This window comes from Trichoderma citrinoviride (genome assembly GCF_003025115.1).
Source record: "Trichoderma citrinoviride strain TUCIM 6016 unplaced genomic scaffold BBK36scaffold_15, whole genome shotgun sequence".
NCBI classification, from domain to species: Eukaryota; Fungi; Ascomycota; class Sordariomycetes; order Hypocreales; family Hypocreaceae; genus Trichoderma; species Trichoderma citrinoviride.
Window position 1 is genome coordinate 682036 of NW_020194723.1, and position 13282 is coordinate 695317.

At 53.8% G+C, this 13282-nt stretch overlaps 4 protein-coding genes across 4 annotated transcripts; 2 read left to right on the forward strand and 2 right to left on the reverse strand.

The window, feature by feature from the left end:
- Window positions 1-143: 143 nt before the first annotated feature.
- On the reverse strand, window positions 144-1071 carry BBK36DRAFT_1184092 (hypothetical protein; the record flags this gene model as incomplete). Its single annotated transcript, XM_024896385.1, has 2 exons — window positions 1002-1071; window positions 144-674 (listed from the first exon to the last, which is right to left on the reverse strand). The coding sequence occupies exons 1-2, from the start codon at window positions 1059-1061 to the stop codon at window positions 144-146; spliced, it is 591 nt and encodes a 196-aa protein (XP_024746272.1). The 5' UTR covers window positions 1062-1071.
- Window positions 1072-2351: 1280 nt separating this feature from the next.
- On the reverse strand, window positions 2352-5645 carry BBK36DRAFT_1128050 (P-loop containing nucleoside triphosphate hydrolase protein; the record flags this gene model as incomplete). The annotated part of the gene is made up of 1 exon (XM_024891575.1): window positions 2352-5645. One exon carries the CDS (start codon window positions 5643-5645, stop codon window positions 2352-2354), a length of 3294 nt encoding a protein of 1097 aa, XP_024746273.1.
- Window positions 5646-6783: 1138 nt separating this feature from the next.
- On the forward strand, window positions 6784-9012 carry BBK36DRAFT_1127898 (NTF2-like protein; the record flags this gene model as incomplete). The annotated part of the gene is made up of 3 exons (XM_024891566.1): window positions 6784-7263; window positions 7451-8908; window positions 8971-9012. The coding sequence occupies 3 exons, from the start codon at window positions 6784-6786 to the stop codon at window positions 9010-9012; spliced, it is 1980 nt and encodes a 659-aa protein (XP_024746274.1).
- Window positions 9013-11458: 2446 nt separating this feature from the next.
- Window positions 11459-12270, forward strand: BBK36DRAFT_1144489 (hypothetical protein; the record flags this gene model as incomplete). Its single annotated transcript, XM_024893680.1, has 5 exons — window positions 11459-11564; window positions 11661-11812; window positions 11871-11902; window positions 11961-12015; window positions 12064-12270. 5 exons carry the CDS (start codon window positions 11459-11461, stop codon window positions 12268-12270), a joined length of 552 nt encoding a protein of 183 aa, XP_024746275.1.
- Window positions 12271-13282: the final 1012 nt, after the last annotated feature.

A 13282-nucleotide genomic window follows, 5' to 3' on the forward strand; every position in this document is an offset into this window, starting at 1 on the left:
TGTGGTGAAACTGCCTCGCTCTCCTAGGCATAACCCAACTTTCCGACATGTTACATATTTTCTAATCCAGCGACTGGCAAAACCCCTTCACCGGATCTGCAACCAACGCACAATCTTACAAGTTACATCAGCCAGCTCAAGGCCTAGTAGTAGCGGACAGTTCGGGGAGCACCATCACCCCAGAGCCCAACCACAGACAGCACAAACGCGGCGGCAGCGAAGCCGGTCCGGACGAGATATGCCCTCGCGGCGCCCTCAACGCTGGCCCTGACCTCCTCGCCATTGGCATCCTCCAGTTCAGACTCGCTGGGTAAGTCTCCCTCGCTGTGTGAATCGCCGAGGACCTCGTAGCTGGCCTCCATGCGGGCTCTGGACGACGTAGCCCTGCGGGCGCCGGCAGACTTCGAAGCTGGGGTAACCGGCTGGGGAAGGTATCCGGGGACGGCCACGGACAGCACGGCGAGAAGAGAGGTGTAGAAGAGATACGGGTGGCGAGCGTAGCGCGGAGAGAAGACGAAGGAGAGGAAGAGCGGAGCGGCGGCCAGGGACGAGAGCGCGAGGACGGGGAGGCGGAGGGAGGACTGCAGCGAGGCCAGGCCGTGGGCGGCGGAGGACGAGGACGGGAGGGTGAGGAGGGTTGGGAGGGTGAGCGTCGACACGGTGTATGAGACGCCCTGTGGTACTCAAGTCAGCATATCACATCCATCATCATCATCATGGTGATGTTGTTCCTCGATGCATTGACGGCTCTCAAAGACTGTCCGCTTGTAGCAATGCCGTTGATTTGATGCCCCAAGCTTGCCGGCTTCCGATCTTCTCAGTCCGCAGAGTCATTGAAACATGGCGCTCGCAACTGGCGGGGATTGAATGCGATGATGCGATGCAGTGGAACGAACCATGCGACTCTCAGCGAGGGGGAGGGGCAACTTCGGCATCTCAACCCACGATGCTCCTCCTCCTCAATGCACACCTCAAACAGGAGAGTAAGTACGAAAACGTACCGTCAGCAGTCCGAGGGACACGGTGCCCACGAATTTGAGGACCGAGATCCCCTTTGCCATTGTGATGGTTTTGATCGAGTCCGTGCTGATTCTGCTTCTGTTCGTTGGAGGTTCGTGATTCAGTTATGTAAGAACCTGAAGAGAGGGAAACAGATCGGATCACAAGGAAGCGAAGGCTGTAGGCCGAACCGGCAAGACAAAAATCCGGGGCGGTTCGCAGAGCAAAGCAAAGAACAAGCGCCGTTGCTTTCCCTTGTTTGAGCTGTGCAGATAAGGTAACCGGCGCTGGTTTGGGCGTCACGTCATGCCTTCCAAGTTTCTACAGCTAACAAGCGATAGGTACTAGTAGCCCATCTTAGGCAGGAAGCTGCTCCTCGGCTTTCAACTCTCAATTGCTTCCCATTGCTTCCATCCCACTTGCCCGCTTGCCCACCTGCAAAAAGCTACCCAATCGAGCTAAACCTAATATGACTTGGTAGCATTATGGGGCGTTCTGCTGAGGTCTCCGCTTAAATGCGGGTGATTCACGTGCTGTGCAGACAAGCTTTACCGTGCCACAGGTTTGCAATTTTTCTTCTTCTTGAACTTCTTCTCCTTCCTCCAATATCAAGCTCACACCACGATCGATTGCAGTTGTGTGTTGATACCATGGCTTCCAGTTGATTCACTGCTCTTCCTCTCTCCCTTTATATTCTGCTAACCAACGGCTATTCCGACAGCTGTAAAATGTACGTTTCCTCTCCAATTCCCCTACCACGCGCGCACACACATACAAAAACACAACAAACAACCATTTCCCCCCTCCCCTCCTCGAAATGATGAGCAACATTGTACCCAAATACACTTATTAGGAAGAGCCGTCTGAGACTGCCTCCGATCGACGAGAGAAGGGGGGCAAAAAACGCAATTCAAGCTTTTGTTTTGCGTTTCTCCTTTTCTCGTCGGTCCTTCGGCCGCTTCCAGCAGACAAGAGCGGGAAATTACACGTCTGAATCTTTTGCATCGTCATATGCGCATTCGGGCGTTTTCCTGCGACGGTCCGCTGGCGGTGGTGGGGGCCGTTGTGCTTATAACTGGGTTTCTGAAAGAGAAGAGTTGAGGATGAATTATGCGGACATTTTGCCTTGTGGTTCCCTTGGACGAGTGCTAATTCGTCCCTCAGAGTTTAGATCATCGAAGTAATGATGTACGTCGAACGAGGAGCATTGATCAGGTTTCGATCGGTCATCAATTCGTTGCCTCGTAGTTCGCTCCATGCAGAATAGCCCTGTATATCCGATAAAACATAATAGAAACATAACCTGCTTCCATCCATAGCTCAACGCCTGTGACCCTTTCCCGTAGTAAACATCAGACGTCACTATCGTCACTGTCTAATAATGTGGCTCTTCCGCGCCGCCTCCTCCCAGCGGGTGCCGCCTCTTCGGACCCTCCGTTCGCCCATCTCTCAAACGCGGATTTACCCGTAAGTGTATCGAGTTCGGGAACGTCTTCGCTCTCTTGCGTTGCCGTGAACTGTGTCGGCACAAAATATGGTTTGCTTGCCTCAGCTCGCGGCGTCCGCTCGTTCTGCCGTATAGGAGACGTCGCTTCGGAATCAAGCATGCTAGACGTTGCTTGGTCATCTCCAACAACAAAATCCACCAGGTCTGCTCCATCGTCCGAGTCACTCTCGTCGAGCAGATCGCTGTCTCTTTCACAATCATCCCCTATCTCGTCACTGCCAATGGCTGCTTTCCGAGAATATTTGCCCTTTGACTTTGCATTCAGCCTTTTCCGCCGCTTTGCCTCGCTGAGTCTGGGCGGCAACCCAGGCTCTTCCTCCGGGGCATCGATGTCGAGCTCAGAGTCGAGCAAGTCTTCGTCATCTGAATCCAACACAGCAGACTTGAGCGTCTTTTTGGGTTGAGACTTCTTGGGCTGAGGCTTTGTGGCCGCGACCTTCCTTTTCTTCGGCTGCTGAGCCTCAACCAGCGTAGCGTCATCATCCGAATCAAGATCCACGAATGTTCGCTTTATCCCTTCTGCTTCAGATTGGTCATCGCTCGCATCTGTCTCGCCATTATCGGAATATACAAAAGGCCTAACTGGAATCTCGAGGAAATTGCTCGTGTCCACGTCTCGACAAGGCCTCACGAAGCTATCGGGATCTGCCTCCATCTTTCGTAGCAGCTTGACGCAGCGTTTCGTATATGGCCCATGCCCAAATAAGACAGTTGGCCGTAGCTGTCGTTGTAACGTCGACTGAGCCGTCATGTCTGGCATATTTGTGTCTTCAACCACGCTATGGCTGAAGGGCAAATTCCGGTACGTTCGCTCGAGCTCATGAAGCTCATCCGGGCCAAGAACAACACGTTCCAGTTCAGGAATTGCCGCTATGTCATCCAGCTCGGGGTTTCGCCTTGGCTTTGGGTTGGAATTGGAGGCAGTTCGGCCTGTGCCTGCCGATGGCTTCATGAAGTCGCTGACTTTTTGAAAGCCAGTCTGTACTCCATCCGGCATGTGGAATTTTTTGGGTGGCTTCTTTTTGCCCCGGGGCACTTGTCGCTTTTTTGGTTCTGGTAACGACGTGTTCTGAGTGTTCTCGACTGGAATCTCAACATGTCGCATGTCAATCTCCGGCCGTATGTCCCGGGGCACAATTCTCGTAGAGAGGTCGAACCGGAAGTTGAACCGGCTTCCTTCGCAGATGAGCCTCTGCATCTTTTCGTAGTTGTCTTTGGACTTGGCAAACTGCTCCTCCTCTTTCCCTCTCATCAGCAGCAGCGCAATGTTGCCTGCGCGCTTTCGACCCGTTCTGCCCATGCGCTGCAACATGCGAATCGGTGATGCCGAGGAGTCGTAGCACACAATAAGATCGACCTGGCCAATGTCCAGACCCTCTTCTCCAATGGAGGTGGCAACAAGGACGTTGTAAGCGCCAGTCTTGAACCTCTCAATCGTCTCTATTTGCTGCTTCTGCTTCATACCCTCGCCGCGCTTGCCGTCTGCCTGCCCAACAAAGACGGTAGCTTTGATGAGCGGCCTGTGGGCATTGAACATGCGCACAATCTCTTCCGCTGAATCACGGTACTCGCTGAACACAATCACCCGAGTACTCTCCCCATTGTCCATGAAATGGTTAAGCACGCAGTCCGCCAAGGCCGTCAGCTTTGGATGTCCCACAAAGCCGTCCATCTTGAGCCATCCGGCAATCTTATCCATCATTTCTTGGAAGCTGGGGCTGTCGATGATCTGGCGTTTGTATTTTGATCCCTTCTCGCCCTTGTCCTCTTGTTCACTGCGGAAGTCGACCATGTTGTCGTAGAAAGGTTTGATGCCATGGAACTGCAATAGCTTGATCGAATGAGCGAGGCTTGTTAAAACGCTGAAGATGGCCCGCATCATGAACTGGACGCCCTGGTTGGCACGATTCCCACGCGTGGCAAACCACTCCTTCTGCGCCTGAATCAAACCGTACGTTGTGAGAGCCATCGGATTCCGCCCATACCATATATTTTGGGCGGTCAGCTTCTCCGTCAACGGCTTGAGTGCCTCGGTAAACAGCTCGCTAATAAGGTTCATCTCGTCCGAGGGCTCGAGAATGATCTGGTCTATATTCCGCTGGTGCACATACTGCCGAATGTCCAAGGACTCCTCCGTTCGAATTTCGCAATGCGAGATTCCCAGATTGTCAATGACTTCTTGTACAGTTTCGACCTTGGAACCTGGCGTGGCTGTCAAGGCCAGCACCCGGAAGCTATTGGAAAAGCGCCGGATGAGTTTGGTAGCCTTAGCATAGGCATATTCGCCCACAGCGCGATGAGCCTCGTCGATAACCATGAGGCAGATACTCTTGGGGTCCGCATATCCGTGAGAAAGATCATTGAGCAGCGTTTGCGGTGTCATGAAGAAGACCCGTCGCTTCTCCCACTCGTCACTGCGCAGAGCAGGGGGTATGTCACCGGTGAGGAGCGTGGTCTCTGATCGAGGGATGCCCGCAATATTGTAACAAGCATCGATCTGCTGCGTTACAAGCGGCTTTGTTGGCGCAACAAAGACAATCTTGGCCGATTTCGTCCAGCGATAAAAGTTGAGCATCACAGTCGCGGCAATAAAGGTCTTTCCCAAGCCCGTCGGCAAGGCGACGAGCGTGTTATTGAACAGGCTGTTTTTGACAATGCTGAACTGATAGTCTCGAGTTGGCCCCAGATTTGTCGGATACACCCAAGTCTTCATCGCCTCTCTGTCAAGTTCATGCGGGCTGGGCGGTTCAGGGGGCAGGTCAGCGCGAAAGACCCTGGCCGTTGTGGGCTGAGATGGGCGAGGGGCATCTTCCGTTGCTGCTTGTCCGCCCCATAAGGTCGTCTGTCGCAGCGTTCCAGAGTTTGTGCGGCTGAAACCTGTGCGAGCAGCTGCTACAGGCTTTGGTGGTGCGCGTACGTTGCCCCTCGCAGGTTCTGGTGAGGAGAAGGCATCCGATGGCAAGTCGTCGAGCTCCTGTGCTGCTTGTTGCCGTTGATTCAGTCCATGGGAGTTGCCGCTCTTGGCTCCATTGGAAGAAGAGGTAGACCCAAGATTTCCTCCATTAGAGGAAGATACTTGGTCCAAGGCAGCGAGAATATCTTCATCTGCGATGTCGTCATCAAACTCATCGGAGTCCATGGCTACCAGGTGCCATATGGAAGCACCATGCAATATGGTGGCGGGTGGTTTTAGAGAGCCTCCAATCTCATATTATGAGAATAACCTCGAACCATAGGCGATTTTGGTGTTTGATACTGATCTTTCGAGAGGGCGATGAAAAGCGACACGATACTTGGTGATAAGATGCTCATTCACTGCTCGAGGCCGCAAAGCATGTCGCCAGTGACGCGCCAGACGGACCAAGACGCGAAACCGATACCACATCACGTGACTTTAATGGCTTTGAGTTGCGGTATGCGACCGGAAAAACTTGGTTGTATCAAACAACCTTTGAGGTTATATTCTCGGCCAAAAGTATTCAAAAGTAGGGACAGTTATTAAAGGTGGAAACAAACAAAAACCATGCAGGCCAGGTATGATACTCTTACATATCAGAACCATTCACTCAGTCAAAAAGACCCTTGCCGACAAGGAATCACATCGAACAAACAGCCTCTTGCATTCAAGCTTAAAGGCTTTCGGAAAAACTCCTAACAACTCTAGGCAACTGCTAAGCCACACTAGGCAATGGTGCACGCCCAAGAGAAAATCCGGCTGGCAGCCTGCGCTAAACCTCACCGGCTTAGCACCGAACTTTCCTCAGCAGGCCCAGAGACAAACATCAAATCCGCATCAACACACCAGCCAGTCCTCTTATTTACCTTCCTACAACCATCTTCCAAAGCAGCGCTGTACGACAGCGATCTTTGAGCGCTTCAGGCTGTTCTCGTACAAACTCGCTGCATACAAACCTCTAGTCGCTCTCAGCGACTGGACATTCCACCTTTCTCGCAGCGAGACCCCGTTGCGACAGGATCAGCTGTAGCGGCAGTGTTCAAAAGCCTTCCGCGATTTCGAGCGAACAGTTTGAGCCTCTTGCGCTCTCCTATCGCAAGGCTATCAGCCTTATCCGAACCTAGATACCAAATACTACTCGGCGATTCTCGAACAACCAGACCAGCGCCACTGCGAAAGGAAGCAAGCATAACCCAGCCGATCCGGGGGGCGACCCGACAGACACCATCTACGACGCTGCGCGGGCTCAACGGCCCTCTTTCGCAGCTGTCGTCCATACCACACACCTGTTCTACAAACGTTTCGTGGACGCTTGGCAACTATGGCTCCCCGCGGGAAGTCTACGTCAACTCGAGAGGCCCGTAATCCCCTTGGCGCAAAATCCAGCTCCAGGGGCGGCATCCAGAAGCGAAGAGGCCCGACGAGAGTCGACACCGATGGAGACCTCGATATGGACGGCCCGTCCAAGCGACAAAACAGAGGCCCTACGACTGAAGCAACCGGTGGCAGAGGCAGGCCTTCGGGCAGAGGCCCTGCGCCGTCGAGAGGGGCTGCCAAAGTTGCTCAAATCGTCATGAAACAGCTGGGCAATGCTAGCTCTGACTTGGCTTCGCGAGTTTCAAGACCAACCAGAGGCAGAGGCGCTCACATTGAAGGACTCACTTGGCTAAGAGTGCGAGGGCTCAAACAAAGCAAGGCGGCACAGAACCCTGACGGTGGTCTCTCTGACCTGCTGAGCTTCATGGAGAGGAAAGCCTCGTCTCTCCAATCGGGACGGAAACGACAGGTTACGATTCGAAAGGTAAGCATATCATTGACGAGATAGCAGGGGTGCCGAAGCCAACCATCGTCTCAGCTGCTTCTTTGGCGACTAAAAGACACACACATCTCAGGGGAGATTCGTTGACGTCGACTGAAATTCTACATCGCCCCAGCGCTCGAGGTTGACAATTTTTCTCTACTTTTTCCTGGTAGCTAACCCGCCATAGTCACAAAAAGCTGGAGAATACGTTTTCGTTGGAGCGAACAAGGAGGACGCGGAGGAACTGGTCAAACTCAACACTTTTACATTTGCCGGCATTCAATTGGAAGTGGTGGAGTCGGATGCAGATTTTGAGCCGCCAAACAAGGCGACAGAGTCACCAGAGACGGCAGAGCTACGCGCGAAACTGCAGGCAATCCTGAGTCAGCGCTACATCGGCGACAGCAAGCTGCTCAAGCTTGATGCCCTGGCCGCCGATGCCGAGCTGGTCACCCTCGGCATGTTTGAAACCCGCGAGAGAGCTCTCAAAACTTTCAAGGGTCTCATGGCAATCTGCGACGGCCTCTTCAAGACGCTTCAGGAGAAGAAAGATGCCATTGAAAGTATCAGCCTGGCTAACAACAGCATCGACAACGTCATCCAGGTCGAGTCGGTGGCAACAACATTCCCGCAGCTCAAGAACCTCGACATGAGTGGCAATCTCATCAGCGACATGGAGGGACTCCAACGATGGAAGGGCAAGTTCAAAGAGCTCGATGCCATCTACATGACCGGGAACCCGATTGAGATGTCAGACCCCAACTACACGGCGACTTTCCTGGAGTGGTTTCCCAAGCTACGGAGCATCAACGGGATTGAGCTCCGCACCGCGCAGCAAATTGCCGAGCAGGAGGCCGCTCGTCTACCCAAGCCGATTCCGCAGAGCGGACCCGACTTCCGAGATGTCAACGGCATCGGCGAACAATTCCTGCTCGAGTTCTTCACAGCGTATGACACCAATCGCGAGGCACTGATCTCCAGGCTCTACGACGCCAGCAGTCAGTTTTCCCTTGCCGTGGATGCCCAATCTGTGAGGGATCCGAACGGACCGCCGCCGCTGCCTTGGGGCGCTTACATCAAATCCTCTCGCAACCTGCTGAAGATCAGTACCCAGCATGCCAGATCGCAGCGACTGTTCAAGGGAGCCCAGGCCATCAACGATCTGTGGAAGGAACTCCCAATGACGAAGCATCCCAACATGAAGGACGAGCTGAGCAAGTACATTATGGATTGCCATCCCCTGCCGGGTTTGGCCGATCCCACCGGTCAGAGCCAGTTTGGCGTCGACGGCTTGATTCTTGCTGTTCACGGCGAATTTGAGGAATACGACCAGAAGTCGGGCACCACGGGCAAGCGAAGTTTCTCTCGCACGTTTGTGCTCGCGCCGGGCCTATCTGGGACCGCTCAGATCAGAGTCGTCAGTGACATGCTGTCTCTGCGAGCATGGAGCGCCCTGCCGAACGTATTCGTTGCGCCTTCAGCACCTGCACCTTCAGCACCTCTCGCGGATACGGCAAGCCAGCATCAGGCCATGATCGCCGAGCTGTCGAAGCAAACGGGCATGGTGCCGCAGTATTCGGAGATGTGCTTGTCGCAAGTCGAATGGGACTTTGCCAGAGCCTTGGTCATCTTCAATGAGAAGAAGGTATGTTTTGACATGTACAACAATTGCTCTAAACTGCGACCGGATGCTAACGTTCACTTCAGTCACAGTTACCACCAGAGGCATTCGCGTCTCCGGCCCCCTAGCAGACGGGTCGCATCCTCTAATGCCCGCAGTACAAGGACCGCATGAGCTGTTAAGATAGGATGGACAGGAGAAATGGGACAAATCCCTGTATGGAGCCCTGTGGTGGTATAATATATGGCCGGTTATTTATAGAGAGGGGGATTTGGGAGGTGGGGGTCCTCGTGTACAATGTATTTCATGCTTGGGGGGATAGGGGGGGAGAGATGAGGTAACAAGGACGATAAATTACAGCTGCTGAAAAAACCAGCGCTGCATCGGGATTGAGAATTGAGAATGGATGAATCTTGGGGAACAATAGAAATCATGGGCTTGCAGCATCTTGCAGTGTGGTGGTTCTCTAACGATATCCCGTAGAGACTTGCAGAACAGTGATCATTTGGTGTATGCGGAAGAATACCGCCGCCGTGTCTCTCTCGCGATGTATGGAATGCGGGAAGACACGAAAGCAAGGAGTTGGACAACAAAAAAAGACAGGAAACACGAAAAGGAAAATGTCAGCCCACCGCAGATCTTCCCAAATAACTAGCATTCCCCTTTCCTACCTCTTCCCCCAGCGCACATTACGTAGATCAGATACAAAAAGGAATGAAGAGGTGACGCAAGTCAATGGACCGCAGCAGCAAGCACAGCTCCATCGCAGGTTGGAGCATTTTTATGAGTACTACTATAGGTATCTGAAGCTCTGGTTATGTTTATACGTTCTTGAATTGTCTCTGTGTATCTCTCTTTTTTTTTTTTTTCTCTCACCCTACGGCTCCTTTTTCGACGTGAATGATTGTTTTGTTATATAGGATTGTGATATTACTGGTAGCTGGGTTGAGGGCGTTTGCACGAAGTATTTGGTTGGTAGTAGTAGTGTATTGTCTGAAAGGGTGTTACACGGATATACGAAGCACTCGTACGGGATGCTGGAATTTGAATTACTGAACAAGCGAGGAACCTGACTGGAGCTGGCAATTGTGCAATATGGACCGTATGGGAGCCCTGCTTCGTGCGGAGCAATAAACGCGGCGTGTACAGGTACGGGATATGAGGAGGTTAGAGAAGTTGGCATAGCCCGTTTGCCAAGACTCAACTTGCCATGAATTATACTGGCGAACACGAAGTACGAGTGAAGGACACGGAAGGCCACGGCAAGACGAATGACTGACAACCGAAGTGAGGTGCTGATCTCCATGTGCTGGTGGCCTTTGAGCTTTGCTTCATGGCTCACATACAGGCCTACCCTAGACACTTGAACGCAATACTTGACATGTTCCAGAAACAGTACCAGCTTCCTCCGAGTCTACAAAGAGAAGACATTTCAGAGGGAGGACACTGACCCCCGAACCAATGAATTGTGTTACTACCACATTGCGAGACTGAGTTGACCATTTTTGGTCGCCCAGCCTCTTCGAGCGTTGACTGAATCAACGACGCGGATTCGCCCTCGCATAAGCAACACCCATCCAACCCCCTACATCTGCCTTTCATCGACCATTTGTCACTGATCTTTGTTTTTCGGCTCCCATGCAGTGCACCAATTGATCGCAGATGCTCCGATCACCAGATCTGACCAACATGCAAGCCTGGAGGCCGTATGCTGTGATACCGATTCGTCACATTCCTCCGCTCGCATATCGACCAGCAATCGTCACACTCCTCGTAAATGTAGCACAACTCGACAGGACAGCAACACCAGTTCTCCCGCTCTCTTCGTCATTCTCATTCGGGTGTTGTTGTCGTCGGTCGTCTCTTGATGGGCGTGACTCGACGCGGAGACGAGTTCATGCTCGATGCAGGTGGAGCGATGACCGAGGACGGCCGGATGCTGCTAGGGGTTCTGAACAATGCAGATGCAGGGACAACCCCTGCTGGCGCGTTTCACAATGAGTTGAGCCAGTGGGGATCAGGAGCCAAAAGCTGCAAGCGATCACCAAGGGTTCACAGGCCCAGAGGGTCCCCGGCCAGGAACCGATGCCATGCCCATGGCGCTGTCGACGGATGACGCTGGAGGGCAGCACTGCAATCTGCTGCATGACCGGGGCGCCAGAAAGAGAGGAGAGATGGCGATGCCCTGCGCAGCAGTGCTACATACATACCTGGTCAGTCCCAGAGGTAGAGACCTGTAATACGAGGAGGTGCTCAGCGAGGTACGAAGCAGCACACCGTAAAGCGTCATGTTTGGCCTTTTGTTTGTTTTTGATTTCTTGCTCTTGGTGTGGTCGTTGGGCTGCAGTCTGTGCGGTCCGTGCGGTGCGGCCCTCGAGAGCTCGTCTTCTGCGGTTCGAGCTTGAAGCTGTCTGTTTGCTCGAGGAGCTTCGGCGGGTCGGATCGGGGTCGACCGGTTGGTGATTGAAACTCCCTCGCAGTCGCCCTTTTGCTAGACATCTCATGGATGAGTCTGAATGCAACTCTGCGCAAGGGCTGGCAAATTGCACCAGGCACCGAAATTCACCAGGCTCAATGCCCTCGTACCATCTCGTGTCTCGTAGAGTGCGGATAGGCCGTTGCAAAGGCTTGGCGAGCGGAGAGCACTCGTACTGGTACCAAATTGGCTGGCACCCCGGTGGTATTACGGAGCAGCATCAACGCATCAATCCGTACAGGTAGTAGTGGTCTACCTTGTGTATGAAGCAGAGGCACTCTGCACTCCCAGCAAACCCAGCGCCGGAGCGTGACGACTGCGAGCTTGGACAAAAGAGCAAAAAGCCCAAGATGACGGCGAGCGGTGGTGCGCAGGGCATCGGGTTCAAGCGAGGCCACAGGAAGCCACGAGCGGAAGAGGCTGTTGATGTCATTTGCCTGCTGGATCGAGTCGTAATACTCGTACCATCGCAATGCTGAAGCGACAAGGCAAGGGCTCTGGCGAAACCAGCCTCTGTATGAAGTCCTCGGTACCCAGTACTCGTGCGTTCTCTGAGCTCCGCAATTGGTGAAATTGAAGCCCTTGCCGAATCTTCAGTAGCACTCCTCCTTCACCGAGGGCACAGCTTCGGACGGCCTACCGCAACAGGTCCTGGGTAAGGTATCTATAGGTTACATGTAGGTAGTGTGCTGAAATGGCCCAGGTCACTCGCATTAATGACCCCAAAGACGAAGCAGCGCCAAACACTGGCCATAAGGGCGTACGACGCTATACCGGCACGATCATGAAGGCCATGCCCGGGTGGGCAAAATGGAAGCATGACACGAGCATGATGAGCAGAAATGCTGCCAAGACCAAAGTACCTCTACCCGCAGCCAAGGCGCTTCCATGCAGCAGCAAAGTGGCTTGATTGGCGGCTACCCCTTTTCCACTAAAAAAAGGTGTCACTTCAGGAACGAGTCTTGGCGCAAGGCCGGGGGGGCTGCCTCGAGTTGGGTTCCCTCCAGGTACCTCAAACACGTTCAGTACCTCTCCATCTATGGCTTATCTCGGCAGAGCTTAGGTACCTCGAAAGCTGCTAAAACCTGGGGCTACAGGGCTGCGCAAATGGCACGCCATCCGCGGCCGCTGATTGGATGACGCGAGGATGATCCCTACCCTGCGGCCTCTTAGCACAGACACCACAAAACACCACCAGGACTGCAGACGCAGGTGCGATGCGCCTCCCCCGGCTCGCGCCTACCCCAGCACGGCACACCACAGCACACCACAGCGCCTCCTCTCCTGCCCTCAGGCCCTCAGGTCCTCCTGCCCATCCTCGTGTCTCAAAGCGGGCTCCGTAACTGCAGAAGCTGCGCAGGGAAGGTGCTGAGCACCCAGCAGGGGGGAGCCTCGCTCGTCCGCCCCAATCTGCGCGAGAGCTGGCCGGGCAGGTACCTGAGCAACTGCGCCAGCCACGCTGGGCAGACGGGTACCGATACAAACCCCAAGTGCGGGAGTATCTGTACTTGTACAAGGTGAGAGGAGCACACGATGTGCGACCAGGGGCTGCATGTCGCAGAGCAGAGAGAGAGAGCGCAGCAGCAGTACCTTCGAATCTTTGCGTCCGTTTCTCAAGTCCTTCTCCTCCTCCGCCTCCCCGTTTTCGCCTCTCTTGATCTTTCGCTACCTGTGGCTTGGTGGCTGTTCTCTTCCCTTTCCTTTTCCTTTCCGTGCTTGCGTTTGTTTTGTTTTCGCCTCGACCTGCCTCGCAGACGCCGCAGCAGAAGCACCAACTGACCGTCGATTCCCTTGTTCTGTTGGCCGGCGCCGCCTCTCCCTCCCTCTCCTTCTCTGTTGCGTCTTTGCTTGCGCTTGTGTACAGTCGAATCCTGTCGCAGCCTCTTCTTCTTCTCCTCCAACTTTTTGCTGCCGCTTCTGGG